The sequence below is a fragment of the Aspergillus foveolatus genome (genome assembly GCF_047715535.1).
Source record: "Aspergillus foveolatus strain CBS 279.81 unplaced genomic scaffold BDW70scaffold_3, whole genome shotgun sequence".
Lineage (NCBI taxonomy): Eukaryota > Fungi > Ascomycota > Eurotiomycetes > Eurotiales > Aspergillaceae > Aspergillus > Aspergillus foveolatus.
The window spans coordinates 973,857-992,922 of NW_027396067.1; the positions used below are offsets into that span (position 1 = coordinate 973,857).

Sequence of the window (19,066 nt, forward strand, 5' to 3'; positions counted from 1 at the left end):
TTATGAACGACCGAATGTATCCCACGGAATCGTTTTGACCCTCGATCCCGTGCTGATCGCTACGTACCTCAGTAGCATCAGCAACTTTGTTCTACTCAAGAGTATAACTCGAAAGACTTTCGATCATTAACGCTTTTTAGCACAGTCGCATGATCACAGCGGGTTCAGCAGCAAGCATCTCCAACACAGAAGCATCGTCTCTTGGCAGCCTGTCGCCGTTCTGCCAATACCGCCTCTTTGTCCGACTGTAGAGCATCCAAAGACGGTATCGAATCCAGACTCTCCAAGATAGTGGCGGTGCATCTCGACGTGCGACCCACAACCCACAAACGGCAGAGAGCAAAGGCGTGCCCGATTGCTGGCTAGGGTCAAGCCATGCTCTGCTTGTGGGCATTTCGCATTCGTGCCAAAGAAAGGGCGAGAGGGGATCTGATAGCCCAGTAGGGCAATGGGTAGCTCTGCATTGCCTCGTTAGCCAGCGTCTGGTGAGATTCCAGTGGGGAGAGTTTTGTTGTAGAATCGCGGACCAGATCCGTGGCTGCCACGACGAGTCCGTCCTGAAATTTGGATGCCTATTCATATACTCAGAGTGAGTCTCTGCCAAGCTGGTGTGATGCAGTGAAGTCATCACTTAACGATCCGCCCATCTGGACTGTGTATGTCAATTGGTCAGGACAAGTAGTGTGAATGCGTCGTTGATGTCTTGTCGATCTTTTTTGTCACCTCGGCGGGGCCACAGGGCTGAGACTCAAGGGATTGCGTGAAAATGGGCTTTCTGAAGAGCTAGAAGAAGTCATCATAATGAGGATAATTATAGAAGATGGAGACTTTGGTTGGCGGACGCTATTAGATGGGCCAAGTTGATAGTATGGAGATCAAGGGTGAGTGACGCCAATTCCCGGGGCCCGTTTGGACCTCCAGATTGTTCGTCATCTCCTTTTGCTTTTCCTTTAGTCCTCTCTTTAGTCCTCTCCTGACTTCTCTTTGAGCCTCACCCTCGTTTCTTTCTTCGACTCTATGATTCAATAGTATCTCTATCATATTTTCAGCTAATATTGGAAATCAAGAACACACCTTATACAGAGCGCCTGAAACAACTAAGGTTTGCCCGACCGCAGACGTCATTTGCAACGCCCACGCTAAATAGGCAGACGGATTCCGTCCTTCGGCTTGATCCAGACGCAGCCGAACCTGTGCTTAGCCTCGATCATTACGCGCCGTCTGGTTAATCCACCGCGAATCTCTTTATCGAAAATTTTTGGGGTTTTGCTCGGTCAGCTTACTTCATAAGTACCCAAAGCCCCCATAGTTGGGGGCTCTCTTTCTCTTCAGAATATCCACCTGGCCGGTCAATTGCGCACTATGCACGCGACCAACGGAGTTGCCGACTCGGCTGCCCCTCGCCAAGATGGCGACCTTGGCTATATGCCAGTCCTGACTGGAAAGCAAGAACATTGTCGGTCCCTCAATATACATGTTGTCGAGAGGGGTTGCTGACTGCAACAGATCTCAAGCGCGAACTCATCGCCCGCCAGGTCCAAAAAGAGATCTCCGAACTGAACTCCCCAACCGCCCTTCGGCGCTTTGGCGCTCCCTTCAAGTCGGATTTCGGAGAAGTCGCGCCTATCGATTCTGAGCTTCCAATCCTTCGATATATATTCGTTCACCATGTTCGAAATTTCCCATTCTTAGATCAGGCACGGGAGAAAGAGTTTTGGCAGGACAAGCTGCAAGTGGTGCGTGCTGTGTTTTTACCTCTATCGACAGAACTGGCGGAGCTGACAATTTGGGCACAGTTTCTCGAATCATTTGCGAACAAGAATGTTTCGTCGTCTGAAGACCGCCTGGAGGAGACGAAGCGAAGAAAGTTGGCCCGGAAATGCGAGAAACTCGTCGAGCTGATGATGGTTTCCGGTATCCCCACCGCATCTGGCTATGAGGAGCGTATCCAGTTTTCGGAAATGGAGGTAGTTGACCGTGGTGCTAATGAGAAGGGTCTTCTTGTCAATATGCCGGAGGGGAATGCGATCAATGGCTGGGATATCAATGTGGCTGCTGTGCGGGTAACATCCGTACGGCGGACGGTTCGACACCATCAACATGCGGTATGTCTAGTATACTTTGCACTAATACATTAAACTAATAATCGGCAGGAATTTATCATCCGCGTAAGACGGAACGGTCAGCCAGATATTTTTGTAGCTCGACGGTTCGGCGAGTTTGTCAAACTTCAAAAGAGGTTGCACACCGAGATACCGGGCAGGGCGGTGCCTCCCCTCCCACGAAAGAACAAATCATCAACAACATCAACACTCTGGGGGGGTAGTACCGTGGAAGACGATGAGTCGTCTCTCTCGTCCGTCTCGACCCAGGATATTGGGCCTCCAGAGGAGACTCGTTTATCCCGCAACAGTCTAGCTCCGTCGGATATTGTTCAACGCACGCGCTCAAGATCAAGGAGCTCAGTAAGTAAGTCTCCTAGATCGTCTGCGGAGGTACCTAGAGAAACTGTGCTCTACCGAGAAGAGCAGCGGATTTCGCTTCGCGCGTTCCTTCGTACACTCTTGCAGAACAAGCGGATAGCCGAGTCAAAGGCTTTAGAAGAATTCCTTACTGCAGACCCGTTTGTTCCTGGGCAGGAAGAGACGCGTGACATGGAACGACGGAAGGAAGTCGACGCTATCAGGATTGAGGAGCAAAAGCGATTCTACGAGATTGCCCGTGAACGGGCGGCAGAGCTGGATGTGTATATGGAAAAATTCCGTCGAGATATTGTAGAAAGCAGTAAGTCCAGGAGCCTGGCCTGGGGGCATAACCACGCTAACATGCGTTGTCAGATGGGTTGACAAAGCTTTTTGCCGAGATCCGAGAGAAACCGACGGTTGAAGATTTGAGCCCTCAATATCAGAAGTTTGCGGAATGGTTGCGCATTGAGTATGTGATCCAGTCAAACTGTTTTATAGCCTCTGCTAACTGATTAGGGTTGCGGCTACTCTGTACCATCTTTTCCTGGCCGAAGACAATTCGGCAGAGCTTTTCGCGCAGGCGAAACGGATTCACTCCTTAGTGCCCTATACTTTGTTAAAGAATGTGATCCGCATCGCCAACCCCGCCGCCGTAATGACAGGCGTTTTGGATCTTTTCCTTGCCCAGCCTTTCGGCTCCCGGTCTCTTCTACAGCGAATATTCTCCATGACATTGCATGATGGCATTAAAGGATTCCAGCGATCGATCGATGCCATGGCTGCTAAAGTTGACGATCCTATCATCTCGCAGAAGCTGAAAGCGTTCACTGAGGCAGATGAGGCTATCAAGAACGAGATTCGTCTTGAGGCTGCTGAGGACGATGTGGACGTTGCTGTGGCTATTCTGCGATCAGATTATCTGCCATTTGAGCTGTCGACGGATCAAATTGGCAAGGTCTTTAATTCATACGTCGCCTGGAATCACGCTGTAGAAAACGTGGACGAGGAAATGCGGGAGGGCGCGCAGTGGTTCGCTAATGTGAAGCAGTTGCTCAAGCTATACACGCGACAGACAGACAAGGCGAAGATGCTCAGCATCATTGAAGAACCAGTGACGCTCCAACTGTTCCGTGATCTTTTCACCATCTTCTATGAGCCTCTGGTTCGAGTGTACAAGTCAGCGAACGTTTACAGCAGTATCACCGATTTCGCCAAGTTTGCTGACGACGCGATCACTGTGATTGAAAAGTGCCAGAGGCAGGATATTTCCGCCGACCCAAACCAAACGGTTCAAGCCTTTATTGATCTCTGCGAACGACACCAGAGTAGTCTCTACAAGTTCGTCCACGAGGTCCACCTGCACGATAACGGACTGTTTGGGTCCCTGATGGCATGGATTGAAGATATTCTTCAATTCCTGCGTAACGGGCCAAAAGGCGGCAAACTCGACATGAACGCGTTGTTTAGCGGTGCCAAGGACATGGGCCAGATTGACCCAGCCCTCGCTCGTGAGGAGATAGACAAACTCATTAAGTGGCACGAGGATCGCAAGCAGTGGCACCTCAACAAGACTCGCCAGAAGATGGCCGCTGAAGGGACGGCTACTTCTCCATTCCAGACCAAGTTCAAATCGAGCGACTTTGGTTTGGATGAGGTACGTATAGGGCCTGTAATATAAGTCACAGATAGACTAACTAGAAACAGGCCGACCTTGAACATCTCGCCATTTCCGACGAGGACTCCGATCACTCCGATGACATCGACGCCGAAGACGAGGCAGAAGAATTAGACCCGATAGCTGTTGAACGGAAACGACGGTCCCGGCAACAGGACCACCTGCGCCGTACAGCCGGAGAGCCCGTCAAACCAGAAGTTCACGAGATCCTCAAGCTGTCCGACTCGTTTGGTGTTCTGCTCCGCCAGGTGTTGGCGGACTGAGGTCGCCATTTCGTTTCGTTCGTTCCGTTGCGATACCCACTGCATCTATTCATATACATCTTGAAGCTGCGTAGTTTGTTGTTTCGGCTCGCTTTTACAGTATTTGCATTGCATGGCTAGAGTAGACTAGGGCATACAACATCTGGTTGCATGGCATTATATTCCTATAGAATTCAATGGAGGCTTTTGACGTCGCGGTTCGCGCCTATCAGTAGTTTCAGTAGTTTCAGCAGCTTTCACGAGATTAATGTTCTTAAGGTTAGGTGAGCCTAAATGCCATCATGCTGATGCTTGGCGCGGTAGGCATGGTGGTTTCTGCCCTTGAATAACAGCCAGAGGCGTTCTCAAGTGAGCTTACTGTCAAATTCCTAATACTAAAACTGGAAGGATATCTTTGCGATATTGAAATAGAGCCCACACAATCCGTGGTTCAAGCGCCGACCGCCTCGATAGTTTCCATAGCGACCATCGACATCTTTCACTGTCGCGTAATCGGGTGGCACCGTAAGTTCAGTTCTTCGTTCCACTACTTATCTGTTATCTTGGATCTTGTTGATCCTGTCATCATCAGATCTTCATCAGAATTGATGATATCTCCCCATAAACCTCGTGGTGCTGGTGGAGGGACCCCGGCCTCCCCTCGCACCGCCGTACCTACGCGGGGTCTCCTACTGGATGGTATATGGCGATGCAATTGTCCCGAGCGACCACCAGCTCTGAAGCTGCAGACGAGGAATCATGGAGTAAACCATGGGCGGTGGTGTATTACTACCTACTTCCTCTCATTTATCTTTTTACGCACAACTAATCCCTACTTACCTACCTTGACCGGGCGGCGACGTGTACCACAGACCTAGAAGCTAACGACATCCTTGACCAGTTTACACCTGCCAGAAAGACCAACAACACCGATGCAAGTTCTTTCTATGGACTAGTGACGCTGAGGCCCGCGAGAAGCTAGTGCTCCTATCGAACTCGCGCACCGAAGCAGCTCCTTCTGGGTCCTCGTCTCCAAGCCCAACACCGCACACCCCTTCCTCGAAAACTGTCTCCGCCCAAGAAAGCGCAGGGGGTCTATTAACGCCGCGAACCGGCTACAGGGACTACGGAAGGTCGCGAGTGGATAATACATCAGCGAGCGCAAGCGCGAGCGCCAAAGCCCGCATGATGGCTGAAGACACAGATGAATTCGACTGGAGCGAGGGGCTGCAGGATGAAATGGAGAAAGTAATTGAAAGCAGCCAGCCACTCCGACAGCCGGAATTTGGGCCTCCGGCACGCAAGGCACCGCGGACGGCAGACGTGACCAGTCCGGCAAAGAGGAAGAGATTGGTTGACGATGAGGGTGCCGGAAGAGATGGAACAATGACGCCGGGCGGTTCCGTGCGTGGGACTGGGCCAAGTAATCAAGAAACACCGTTCCTCACGCCCTCACCGGCTCGGTATAGAAATGTTGGACGGGGCCCGGGAGTTGGGGAGTCGCCGCTAGCGACATCGTCTGACCTTTCGGTGCAGGTATTGCGGATACTAGAAAAGCATGGCGTTAATGTTCCGGTTGGGGCAGGGGAGGAGTTGAGAGAGTTGTTCAACCGGCAGGAGATGAAGATGAAGGGGGTATTGCGAGGACGGGACATATCGCGGGCTGCGCTGAAGGACAAGGATGAACAGATTGTGAGGTTGAATGAAAGAATTGCAATGTTGGAGTCGCAGCTGCAGATGGAGCGCACGGTAAGGGGGAGTAAATGATATTCTTTGAGGTTTTGATACCCTGGTACGTTAGCATGGTTCTTTTATTCAGGCTGGCCTTTCGCATAGAATAGGGTAATTTAGTAGCCGCAGAGTGGTCACTTTAATATTGTAATCTCGGAGGGGTTCACGGAGCAATTTTAGGTACGATTGATGTCGATCACGTGTGCGATAAGATCGGCGAAAATAAGTTGTCCTGGTCATTAGAGAAAATCCTCAGCAGCAAGTTCGCAGGTAGCAACCACGAAACGAATGAGGCAGGAGATATAGCTTGTCTAGAAGCACCTCTTTGAAAAACTGCAGTTCTGTTTAATGGCCCCAAGTACTGAGGACAACACCAGACGTCCGCGCCCGAGCGACCTCCCCGAAATGTTTCGACCCCCCGTGAACCGCGCAATGCGGGTTCTGGACCGATCATTCTTCAAAAAAACGGTACCGCTCTCTGCTGCGACAATATTCAAGAATTCAGACATCTCAAGGGTGCGACGGGCGTTGGAGCAGAGCAAGGATATTCTCGCATTACCGCGCTTGAATACAATCCAGGACATTAAACAGGATGATGTCGTTAAAAAGTGCTTACTGCTTAAGGAGACCATTAGGCATGATGGTATGATCTGTGGATGCTGTTATGTTGCGGATATTGGTTGACATGCCGCAGATACTGCAACATGGTCGCCGACTATTAACGAGTTGGTTGATAACGGGATTGTTGGTGTTGGACCCTTCGATCTGACGCTGGACTACGACTATTGGCTTCACTGTGAGTACAAGAGGCTACAATAAGTAATGGAAGCTGACTTGGCTAGCCGATATTATTAGTGCCGTTCTACCGGAGGAACTACTCGAGGAAGTTCCGCAGGGCTTTACGCAGGTGGGACATGTTGGTAAGTCGAGCAAAACGCCTTGTGCTTCTGCTCTGGAGAACTGACCAATAGCCCAACTGAACCTCCGGGAACAATTCATCCCGTGGCGACACCTTATTGCACAGGTCCTCCTGGACAAGAACCCAACGCTTCGCACCGTGATCAGAAAGACCGAGGATGTGGGGTCGCAAAGCGAGTTCCGGACGTTTCCTTACGAGCTCCTTGCTGGTGACTCGGATATGAATGTTATCCAGCATGAACAAGACTGCGAATTCCGCTTTGATTTCTCTCGCGTATACTGGAACAGCCGTCTCCATACAGAGCACCAGAGACTCGTGGACCTATTCAAGCCAGGCGAGATGGTTTGCGATGTGATGGCTGGCGTTGGGCCATTTGCGATCCCCGCTGGAAAGAAGAAGATTTTTGTCTGGGCCAATGACCTCAATCCGCACGGGTATGAGGTGATGCAGGACGCCGTGAAGAGGAACAAGGTCTTCAAATTTGTCACCCCATTCAACCAAGACGGAAGGAACTTCATCAGGTGGTCTGCTAGAGCCCTCCAGAAATGGGACCCAGTGACGGTGACCATCCAGCCAAGAACCAAGCGGACGAGGGACGCCTCCGGTCAGGTGAAAGAGACCCAGCCACCTCCAGAAGTATACCCCCGTCCGAAAGTCTTTCACCATTACGTGATGAACCTTCCGGGAAACGCCCTTGAGTTCTTGGACGCTTTCATTGGCGTCTATGCAGGTTGCGAGGAACTGTTCGAACCACACACCAAGGAACAGCTCCCCATGGTCCATGTGTACTGTTTCTCAGGCCACTCGGAGAACGAAGCGGACGACCATATTGATATCTGCAAGCGCATGTCCGAAAAGCTGGAATACCCAATTACGGTAGAGGACCGCGTTGGAGGAACTGGAAACACAGAGCTGGAGCTTTCCATTCATAACGTGAGACTTGTTAGCCCTAACAAGCAGATGTTCTGCGCCAGTTTCCGACTTCCCCGCGAGGTTGCTTTCAGGAAGAAGTGAGAAATCTACATTATGCAGTGGATGATAGAATTCTTGGCTTTGCATAGCATGAGGCGTTTGGTCGGGCTCTCTTCTCCAACATAGAATAGAATTTGCTTATAATGGCATTGATTTCTCGCTTCTTTAGCAATAGCAGCCCTGAAACGCCTACAATTGCGGGCTTATGCTGTAGGCGGTATTAGTTTGACCGCCTTTTTCTGCCGCGATCGCCTACCGTGTGCCTGGAGAGTTTTCCCGCCTCCGCATCAGGTTCAATATTCATCCTCAAGGTCAGCACATCTGTCACAATCTTTGTGGAACCACTCCGCCGTACTTCTTCATAAGCATACTGTTTCCGAGCACTGTATCACCATGAGCGGCGTCAACCTTCCCCCGGCCACCCACCGCCAGCGCGCCCCCCCGCAGGGTGAGCTCGAAGCTGCCTCAACACTCAAGCTCGGCGCGGACCAGAACACACATACGTTATCGCTGTCCGAAGCCCGTCTGGTTATTGACAAGGTCCTTGAGAACAAGCGGAGGGGGGGGAAGAAATATGAGGAACCGGAGTGAGTAGTCCGCCGGTCCTGCCTTTTCTACCTGCGATGTAACTTGCAAGCAACCTGCGATAAGATAGTAACAGATAACTAACGGTATTGCCACGTAGGAATCTCATAAAAACGCTAGAGTACCTCTCACTTTTCGCCCGATTCAAGGACGAGGAGAATATCAAGGCAGTTGAGCGACTGTTGAACTCGCATACGGAGTTGGAGATGTTTGAGAGGTCGCAGCTCGGTACGCCACCACATCGGCCCTCTCTCCTCGATATTGAGATGCTATCTCTTCTGCTGATATGGGCGGGATGTTTGCTGATGCTTAACAAATAGGAAGTTTATGCTGCGATAACGCCGAGGAAGCGAAATCGCTTATCCCTAGTTTGCAGAATAAAATTTCTGATGGGGAGCTGCAGGAATTGCTGGACGAGTTGACAAAGCTGAGAAACTTCACAGAGTAGTTGATTGGTCTTTTTCTCTTCCAGACTAGCCCTGCTCTGCCTATTATCAGTGCCTGGGCGGTGCATTTGATATGGTTTCATAGCATGGAGTTAGGAGTTACGCGTATCAAGGCCGAAAACCACCGAACCTACCTTTTGACAAGCTTGATAAGCTTCGGGATGGATCGTAGTTTGGACACAGATCGTAATTTGGACACGGAGTCATTGAACGATCCCAGAAGCTAGATATCTAGCCTCGTTCAGGTATACTTGCATGTGAATATTATCGACGATCAACACCCAGAATCGCCGGATGATCAGTAATCAGGGCTTACAGAATCCTGTGTTGATAGCAAATTGAGCTCCTTATAATTAGAAGCGATTATGCATATTGCTGGGCTTGGGTTTGAGTATTAGACTGGTCCGTGCATTTTGATAGGAGGCTCTGGGGTTGATATCGATATCGATATCGATAACCATAACTTGCTTTTTCCACTTGCTTTTTCCATACGGGAGAATACCAAATCGAGTCATGACACCCAGAAGCTTAACCCTCGACTCCTAACCTTATTATGTCCAACCTGACTCTCAGAATCATATATGCCCATGATCCACTATATATGCCATCGATCCAATAACAGTCTGCAATACAAGAGTTGCGCACTAGATCAAGAGGGTGCTCCGGCGTAAATATCCGAGGCATGCATCCCAACCATTCACACGCTAGAGCGATAAGCCCCCCTGCCTAAACATGTAAGGAAAGGAAGGATGAGACCCCGGATAAACCGGGGTTGCCTTAATTTTGCCTTTTTACAGATATATGGCGTGGTCATCGTGGTCATGCTTCTTCACCTTGCGCAGCATATGACAGAGAATACGCTTACTGATTTATTTCCCTCATAGCTGCAGTGTGATAGTATCGATCAACAATGTTATAAAAAAAAATAAATCCGTTGTCGTATCTGCGTATAGATTAAGCCAACGCCAAGCAACAAGACACATTTCCCGAAGCGGAGCTCCATACTCCGGCGGTGCTGCGGCGGCGGAGCCTTCAACTCCCCAGACCTGGTCCGAGTTCTTCCTCAAAAGCCACGTTGGAATTAGCACGTAGGAATTAGTAATGGGATCGCGTGTCGACCGCGGTTGAGCCAGCGAGCTCTCAGATGAAGGTCAGCGACCGCAGCACCGGAGTGCTGCCCAAGTCTCCGAACCAGTCGTAGTCGACTCTGAAGTTCAAAGCCACAGCTAAAAACCGGGGCTGCGACTGTGTGGGGAGGCGCCGCAATCCTGCAGGGCCGATCCCCGTTGCCGGTTTGGCGCTAGGCCCGATTTATATTCCCTCTCGAGTCAGAATTGTGTCTTATTGGATGGCATGTAGTGTTATCGCGACCGGTGATTGGATACAGGCACAATTAGGTAATGGAGTCGCCCAGTCGGGTGGTTCCAGACGAAAATCAGACCCAACAGCAAACCGCGGGCTCGGAGTTAAGGTCAGCCATGAAGTCATGCAGCGTTCAGTTCGTGCATAAAACTATCCAGCGATCTTGGACGGCTGGTGCTGCAGGAGATACGGTTGATTGAAGCGAATGATAATCACTGATGCTGAAAGCTGTAGCAGAACCAATTACTTCAGCGTTAGGTAACATGAGCCCGCGTCGAGAATTCCTGTACGTAATACCAAGCCCGTTCCGGCAACAGCCAATTCAGCGGCCCAATCAGGCGGGAGCGCCTTATCTCTGGCCTTTGAGCGCGCAGAAGCAGGAACCGTCAACACGGCCATACGACGGGATTCTCTTACGTGTGGAAATTCAAGCTCACCTGCTATTCTCGTGTGAGTCGTGTCGCAGCCGGATGGACGGGCAGCACGGTTGAATCTTAGAGATCTTATAATGATGTTCTCGGGAGCAGAGCTGGCGCGGATGAGTAGTTGGTTCATTTTTCTCCAAAGCGTTGAAGCTTTTCCCTTCATCCCATCTCGCTCCGTACACAGAACAAGCAGAAGAGCAGAGAGGCAGAACACAGTAGGCTGCGGTAGACGGCTCTAGTCTCATATTGCATTCCATAGAGGCTCCGATTGCGCTCATAGATCGATCATCTCGATCCTCTATATTCCCTTCCCGGTTTGATACCATTATACCATTACGTCGTTGGTTATCATTATCATTATCATCAACCTTGTCACTCGCCCTCCTGCCCGTCGCCTCTGATAAGCATCTCCGCCTCAGTTTCGACGTGGCAGGCTCCGTGATCTATCAGACCAACAGACCAGGCTCTTGATCTCAGGCTGTATCTGCTGGGTGTACTCATTGGCTGCTTGCGCGGTATCTCGATCTCCCCAGTCCCCGTTCCTCCGTACATTCGTTCTCCAGCACTCCCAGACCACATTCTCCAAGCACCCTATAACAGACCCTTCTGGGGTTTGCCTGGCCCTGGCGAATTCCCGGCACTCGGGACTGTTACGTGACGGAATCTGGTCGGGTCCGTCCTGTTCCTATCAAATTATCGATTCCCTAATTCTCTTGCCAATATTCGAGGCCGATCTCCGCCCTATCTTCTTCATCTTCTTCACCCTACTATCTGTGCACTTCTCTATCGCGGTCTCCTGAATGGCTGCTGTTATCACGCTCCAGTCGTCCTCGACGGCTGGTCTCCAACAGGGCTCTCCATCTGACCGTCATCTCCTCCGGCCGCTGCTGCAGAATAACCCTCAGCAACCGCCGCTACAGCAGCAGCCGCTTCAACCACAGCAATCCCCATCTCCTGCCCCCATTGGCACCCTTCCTCGTCTTTCTGCACTGGGTCGGGATGGACCGAGTTGTGACGCCTGCCTGCGCAGAAAGAGTCGGTGTGCTATGAACGAAATGGTCAACAAGTGTTATTCGTGCGACTTTCATCGCCAGGACTGCACCTTCAACCTATCATCATCGTCGTCGACCACCACCACCACCACCACCATTACCACGACCGCGGCCACCGCGACCAGCGCCAGCAGTACCAGCACTGCCGGCACCAGCCGTCCAAGCACGGCTGACGTGCAGTCAAAAAAGCGTAAACTTGACGATATCATCAATAGTGATGCGGATTCCCCTAAAAGGTAAAAGCCATTATCTGATGCGGTTCAAGAGCCGATCTCGGATATACTTTATCAGAGAGACACTGGGGCGCTAATTGTTGCTATCCCCGCCAGGTTATCGACCGTTTCTAAAGCTGACAGTGTTCGTTCGCCCTTGAGTGAACACCCGCGCCTCAACACCGTATCATACTGGCATCAGACCACCCAGCACATCGGCCTCACGACCGAGCTGGAGCCCGCCCTGCTGGCCTACCTTCCAGTAGACCAGAACGACGAGAGTTTCGTAGCTGCTTCGCGTGTACGGAAACTCAGCGACGACGGCACTTTTATGCGTGTCGTCAACACCATGTCGCATGCGGATGCTCCGCAGTCCGCCACCCTGGACTCCATTGAGAGCCTGGTTGCTCCCTATGGGTCCACCTTGGTAGAGAAGTTCTTCGAGCACATCCACCCGACCTTCCCAATTCTGATGGAAGATGTCTTCCGCCAGTCGTACAGGACACGGAATGGCATCTCTCCGCTTTTACTGTCTGCTGTCTACGTCCTGGCCCTCAAGTTTGTTGACATCGGGCCAGCCTCGCAGTCCGCGCGGCGGCCCGACGCCGCTCGTCTTGAGGCCACTGCTTTGAGGCTTCTTACTGAATCTCTACCCTATGCATCAATATCGACGATCCAAGCGGGACTGTTACTCATGCAAAAGTCGACGCTGGAAACCGCTGCTTTGAACGCGCAATTGGTCACGGCTGGGTTTGAGCTCGGGCTTCACCAGGATTGCTCCGACTGGCGGATGGAAACCTGGGAAAAGGGCCTGAGGAAGCGTCTCGCCTGGGCACTTTACATGCAGGACAAATGGTCCGCAATGGTGCACGGACGGCCGTCACATGTCGTTTCCTCCAACTGGACTGTGCAGGATCTCGTGGAAGAAGATTTTACTGACGCGTTCGCCTCGACCGCATCCCAGCCGGAGGACGCCCCTGTGGGCCACGGGCCGCTTTTCTTCTGTCACCTGGTGGCCCTGACCACCATTCTCTCCGATATCCTGGACCGCTTTTACACCCTCCAGTCAATACAAGAATTCAAAGCCGCCGGCAGCAACCGAACCCGTCTCATCCTAGAACGCGCCAAACCGGCCCAAATCCGTCTCAAGGAATGGTTCGCGCGTCTACCTGCATCTCTCAAACTAGACTCAGCCACCGACCTCTTTGAGAACATCACGGAGGACAATGCCCGCAACGGCGCCCTGCACCTCTCCTACTTCGCCACCGAAATCACCCTCCATCGCTGCATCGTCCGCTCCCTCTCTCCAGATTCCACGGACGCCTACCTCTCCCACATCTGCCGCTCCGCCGCAAAGACCCGCCTCATCTCGGCAATGGACTTTGTAAACCGTCTCCGCCCGCCTCACCTTCGCTCCTTCTGGCCCGCCGCATCCAGAACCCACTTTGCCCTCATCGGCTCCTTTGGCATCCTCCTACGTGTAACAGCGCCGACCAAGGAAGAAGCCGAGTTCTACCGCCTTCGGCTCTGCGAGTACCGCTGGACCCTGAGCGTCAGCAAAAAGGACGCCGAGTTCCTAGAGTTCGCGCTCGAGTCTCTAGACAACGCAACGGATCTAGATCATCATGTCCCTGCTAAACCAGGAATCGATGAGCTGATGACCAGCTCATCAAAACCATACACCGCTTCTACTTCGACGAGATCGGGGACGACGCAGGAAGAGGCGATTCTGGATTTGGACCCGCGCTCTGGGACCGGAGGCACCTCCTCTGTTATCTCGGGGTTGGCGTCACCGGCTACCTCGGTTAGTGAGGAGAGTATGCACGATGCGGCTGTTGCTCCGATGTAACCTTGCCACCGACGCCCATCACCTTTACTAACTCCCACCCTTACTTACTCTTACCTTACATTCACGCCTAATGACCTCCCGCTTCGACCCGACGCAAGCTTTTTACGAACATTTCTCCTAAAGCTAAGCCTTACATTGATACCTCATGTTACGATCTGGATGATCGTTTGTCCGCTTATGAATGACTTCCCTGGATGGAACGTACCACGCACGGATGAATTGAATAATCCGACTTGGATTTGACCCATGTATATATTTCTTATGACGGATGTTCATAGATTGGAAGGATGGCCTGATTGAATGGATTTGGATAGATTTAAACTATATCGTGTATACACTTCATGCCCGATAATTATCTTCTCCTGTAGCTAGCTCAGCAGTGTATCAGTAAAGAGGAGACAAGATAGAACCATCCCAAAAACGCCAGACAATCACCAGTTCGGGGGATATATTATAATATAAGGAAAGCAGTTGAATGACTGGTGCTGTGAGAAACGAAGCCCACAACGAAGTCCGTCTCTCCAAGACGACAAGAATCAGGCTGAAAATCCATTAGACTCTGCTTGAGAATGATCAAAGATACAGCAGTGAATGTTCTGAAGCCACTCGGAGGAAAGGATCTCAGTCGCGATTGGTCGCTTCCCAGGATCAATGCTTAACATGGCGTATATCACTTTGCGGCTCCGTTCCTGTGGACAGCTATTAGTGATCCGGAGTCCAGACGCAGGTAAGATGGGATAGGTGGGACATAAATGGCACGAATCCTGGATAACAGCATTCGCCTTCTCGGCCTTGCGCTCTTCGACATACGCCCTGAAGCCCTCGTCCTTTTCCGTTGCTGCTTTCCACAGATTCCTTCCTGTCCTCATAGCGACGTATATAACAGCCGCAGCCCAGATATCGAGGGCTCTGGGGTCGGATCTGGACATGTACCTCTCGCTCTCGTCAAGGTATCGCTCTGGGGCAAGATACGGTGTCGGTTCTAAGCTGCGGCGTTCAGTTCCCGCCGGGTCGTTGGCATGCTGAGAATCATCACTATTGAAACGGACGCGCTCGGCATTCGCAAAGTCCGAGATCTTGAGGCAAGCCCTGTGCGTCAGAAGGAGGTTCTCCGGCTTCAGGTCGCGGTGGGCAATGCCTGATTTGTGAAGGTAGGAGACGCCACGAAGTAGCTGCTTGAAAAGACAGTCTGCCTCTTCCGAGGGAAGTCTGTGCGAGGGTCCAGCCGTGATCAGGGAATGAAGATCCCCACCCGCACAGTACTCCATGCAAGCGGCTAGATTTCCTCCGCCGATGGGGAGGAGTTCGAAGGCCAAGACGACGTGCTGGTGATGCAGGTCGGCGACGATGGCAAACTCCGCATTGACTTGTTTCGTGTACTCGTCCGTGCTCTGACCGGGACTGCGGCGGAAGACCTTGATGGCATAGTAGCGATCCAGCGGCGGGCAGTACTGGACTTTATGCGACTGGAGGATCACGGCGTGGTCGCTCAGGCCGGTGATTTGGCGGATCTCGCCGTATTTGCGGGTGATTACCGCCATCTTGTCCTTCTCGACGGGCTGGTCTTGCTTTGTGAGGTTCTTCTCTGCCCAGTGCTCCCAGTCCTCGCGTTGGGATATTAAGCTTGTCGAAATAGAGCTTGACCGGCTCGTTTTCCCTAAGCTGACGTACTCGCTCAGGCTCTCCCACGCCCAGCTTCCTCGTCTTGAGTTGGGCGGATGGAAATGTTGATGCGGCGGATGATGGGCGCCATCTTTTGCGGCGGATCCGACACTGATATTCCCTGTTGAGTACTTGCGCCCGGGCTCGAAGCTTGATCCATAGCCATTTCTGGGGAGGTCGGTCTCGTCTGCATCGACAAGTTTGTTTGTTATTGGGGGCTGGCTGGTCTCCTGGACGGAGTGCCGCAGGAACCGCTGCAAGAACGGCTGAAAGTCTTTAGGCATGCTGAGGGCAAAAGAGCTAGGAATAGATCATGGAGCTAGAGAAGAGGGGGTGTTAAGATATCTGAACTGTGGTGGATGCAATAGGGCTGAACAGTCTTCTTATATAGGGCTAGAATTAATGCGGGGACAGGCGCGCTGGTCAGTTCAGTCAGTGGCGCCGACATTATCCCCTTCTTCTCATGGTCACACTGAGAATCGTATCAAATGACTGTCTGAGTTGCAAGTCGCAAGTGGCGAAGTCTTGGTAGATGTCATGGCCAAGAAAGGATCTCCTGACCCAAGGCTGGGCTTTCTGTTCAACCACATCAGCACAGACACTTGATGCCTTGATGATTGGCTAATATCAGCCCGTTGCAAAAGACGGTGTCACCAGGCTACAGAGTAAACATGCCTCCATAGCTGAAAGTAACCAGATATGGATTTCAACCATCAATAGGCCAAGTGCCAACTCATGAAGCTTAGTCACAAAGAACCATCTTGGTCGCTGAAGATGAGCTTGCCACTGCACGCTGCAAGCATAGCAGTACAGCTTCTGCTGGGCGGCACTGAGCTTGACGACATTGAAGTAGGACAGAACTGAAGACTTTTTTTTTTCTCATCTTTTCCCTTATATATATATGCTTAGGGGCGCCTCGCCTGTCTATTTCTGCCCTGATAGGTATGTACTCGCCTCTTCGAATAAATCTTTAAAACGCAGCTAATATGCTGATTAAGGTACTTCTAGCTTGCCTTTATGCTTGCGAGTCCATAGTAGCAGGCCGTGCCTAGCTTTTCTCCATTCGCGGTCATCGCGGTCATCTACCTTGATCCGCCGATGCTGGCGTCGGTGTTTCCATCTCACCAGTTCCATCCTGGCCTCCACGAGATAATAAAGGATGGGCCGAGGTAGGTATCTAGCGAATGAGGGGTCAGCCAGGAAAACTCAGCATCCGAAGCCGGGTGAAGAGGAGAGACGGTAAAAGGCCGGCAATAGCCAGCAACAGACTCACTGTGGATAGATCTCTTGGTGGTCATGGAGGCTCGCAGGCGCCCTGGCAAAACAACCGGCTTGTTAGTCCAACAGGCATGACGCGGCCTGCACATATGGCTAATGGGCCCCGGATTCTGGTCACGGCTTCTGGACTGGCATTCAGTCTGGTGCCATTTCTGTCTAGGATCCGGTGCATTCACCCATTCCTTTGCACGCCATCTAGCCAGACGTGAAACTCGGAGAGGCTGAGTTAGTATTAGTCTGTTTAGTTGGCCGGGGTCCTGTTGAGCGTCCGCATCAAATCCCGCTAAGAGTGGAGCGAGCGGGAGCGCACTGTTCATAAACAGAAGGTCTTGACTCAGGCGCCAGACAAGTCCAGTCCTCTCGAAAAAAAAAAAAAAAGAAAAAAGATGGCGACGAAGCCTACAATTGTCCTCTCGATTGGCGCATGGCTGACCCCCCCTGCTTTTGACGCTCTTCGTGCAAAGCTTTTGGAGAGAGGCATTCCATCTGAAGCACCCCCGCACCCTTCCATCGGCGCCGAGCCTCCAAATAAAACCCTCGCAGATGACATCGCGTCGCTCAGCTCGGTGTTGAAGAAGCTGGTGGAAGTGGAAGGGAAAGATGTCGTGGTCATCGGGCACTCATACGGCGGCGTGGTTGCCTCCAGTGCGGTAGAGGGCCTGGCAAAGGCAGATCGCGAAACATCTGGTCAGGACGGCGGTGTTGTTAGAATTGTTTATATGGCTGCCTTTGTCCTTGATAAAGGCCAAAGCCTGCTGGATATGCTCAGTGGCCAGTATCTGCCTTGGATGGAGGTGAAGGTGGGTTCAATCAGTCTCTCCCCCCTCCCCGCAACTGGAGCCAGCAGTGTGTTGACTCGTGCGTGAACCAGGGTGACTATGTTTACTGCAACGCTGGAGCTGAAGCTGCTATGCATGACTTAACGCCAGAAGGGCGACAAAAGTGGTCGTCCGAGCTGGTGCATACCTCACGCGCTGTCTTTTCTGGAGCCTCCACATACGAACCCTGGCATCGAATTCCTTCCGCTTATATTCTTTGCGAGGAAGACCTAGCGCTTCCGCTTCTGTTTCAGGAGATGATGGCCGCTAGACTTGAAACTGACCTCACGTACCGACTCAAAAGCTCTCACTCGCCGTTTTTGAGTATGCCAGATAGTCTGGCTGACGTTCTGGAGGATCTGGTTAGCAGAGTTTGATCCGGCTGGGTATGAGCCTAAAGTCAGGGCCGACCGGCAGTGCTCTCTGAGTAGGTGACCCAACTTCAGATGCATGAAAAGGCTCTGGGCCTTGTTTGGGCAGTTGAGTCATCCTGTATATATGCAGTTTGTGACCCTGTATACTCGAGAATTCGAGCACCCGGGTCAAGCGCAAGGGGTCAAGCGCAAGGGAATCAAGATCACAATTGATCTCTCCTCTGCCAATCTGAAGACTCATTCGGTCAACGCTCTTTGGATGGACTGAGACTTGTCTTTTGTGTTTCGTAGACATGGCCCGAGCAAGAAAAGGCAGAACATCCGCCGGACATAAATAATTTACATAACTTGAAAATGGCTGTGCGCAATCATTGGACAGCATCATCATCATTTTCCGATTAGTCCTGTAGCGCAACCTCGGCTATTCTCTGGTTGAAGATCAGTAGGAGCGAAGTGAGAAGAGTCGGAGAACAGACAGATCTTAAAGCAAAGACACTAGAGCCCCATGAAGCGCTGCTCCTTTGCTTTTACTTCAAGTGACCAGTTTGTAGCACCCGCAGTGCTCAATGCTTCGAGTTGCTCGACGCTCACTGATGAATTCCGGTGAGACGGTGTAGCCAGCAAGCTCCAGTGCGGATACCAGTGAAATTGCTCAATACAAGGCATTTGAACCTTGCAGGCGTGACTCAGAATCTTCAAGCTCCAAGAGCGCTCCGTCACTTACTATACTTGTCTTGGTTACCTATGCCAGCCGCAAGGCACTCAGTCCGGGAGGATGGCTAGCGAGATCTCCAAACATATTATCCACCATGACGCCACAAACCAAGTATTGTAACTTAACCTTTACCCTCAATAACCCAAGGATGCTGAGTCCAGTTCCTCAGAAAGTCTAAGGTCAGTGACACTGGAGGGCAATTTTCTATAGTGCGTCAAATCCGCACTCATACCCAGTTTAATCGACAGACCCTAGGACCAGCGGGGATGATTTGCCAAGCTGAA

General features: G+C 51.6%; 5 protein-coding genes across 5 annotated transcripts; 3 read left to right on the forward strand and 2 right to left on the reverse strand.

The window, feature by feature from the left end:
• Positions 1–71: 71 nt before the first annotated feature.
• Positions 72–737, reverse strand: BDW70DRAFT_66196 (uncharacterized protein). Its single transcript, XM_073744514.1, has one exon. The coding sequence runs from the start codon at positions 626–628 to the stop codon at positions 137–139; it is 492 nt and encodes a 163-aa protein (XP_073600405.1). The 5' UTR covers positions 629–737; the 3' UTR covers positions 72–136.
• Positions 738–1,425: 688 nt separating this feature from the next.
• BDW70DRAFT_147237 (uncharacterized protein) lies at positions 1,426–9,037 on the forward strand (the record flags this gene model as incomplete). Its single annotated transcript, XM_073738684.1, has 16 exons — positions 1,426–1,456; positions 1,507–1,736; positions 1,797–2,105; positions 2,154–2,784; positions 2,838–2,934; positions 2,982–4,119; positions 4,170–4,390; positions 5,028–5,146; positions 5,284–6,131; positions 6,453–6,756; positions 6,808–6,909; positions 6,956–7,033; positions 7,085–8,042; positions 8,403–8,591; positions 8,690–8,817; positions 8,910–9,037. The coding sequence occupies 16 exons, from the start codon at positions 1,426–1,428 to the stop codon at positions 9,035–9,037; spliced, it is 5,511 nt and encodes a 1,836-aa protein (XP_073600406.1).
• A 2,475-nt stretch (positions 9,038–11,512) lies between these two features.
• On the forward strand, positions 11,513–14,263 carry BDW70DRAFT_66280 (putative C6 transcription factor (OTam)). Its single transcript, XM_073744515.1, has 2 exons — positions 11,513–12,110; positions 12,204–14,263. Exons 1-2 carry the CDS (start codon positions 11,623–11,625, stop codon positions 13,933–13,935), a joined length of 2,220 nt encoding a protein of 739 aa, XP_073600407.1. The 5' UTR covers positions 11,513–11,622; the 3' UTR covers positions 13,936–14,263.
• Positions 14,212–16,126, reverse strand: BDW70DRAFT_128052 (kinase-like domain-containing protein). The gene is made up of 2 exons (XM_073735371.1): positions 14,688–16,126; positions 14,212–14,624 (listed from the first exon to the last, which is right to left on the reverse strand). Exons 1-2 carry the CDS (start codon positions 15,879–15,881, stop codon positions 14,472–14,474), a joined length of 1,347 nt encoding a protein of 448 aa, XP_073600408.1. The 5' UTR covers positions 15,882–16,126; the 3' UTR covers positions 14,212–14,471.
• Positions 16,127–17,261: 1,135 nt separating this feature from the next.
• Positions 17,262–18,128, forward strand: BDW70DRAFT_147235 (alpha/beta hydrolase; the record flags this gene model as incomplete). Its single annotated transcript, XM_073738683.1, has 3 exons — positions 17,262–17,675; positions 17,747–18,017; positions 18,064–18,128. 3 exons carry the CDS (start codon positions 17,262–17,264, stop codon positions 18,126–18,128), a joined length of 750 nt encoding a protein of 249 aa, XP_073600409.1.
• Positions 18,129–19,066: the final 938 nt, after the last annotated feature.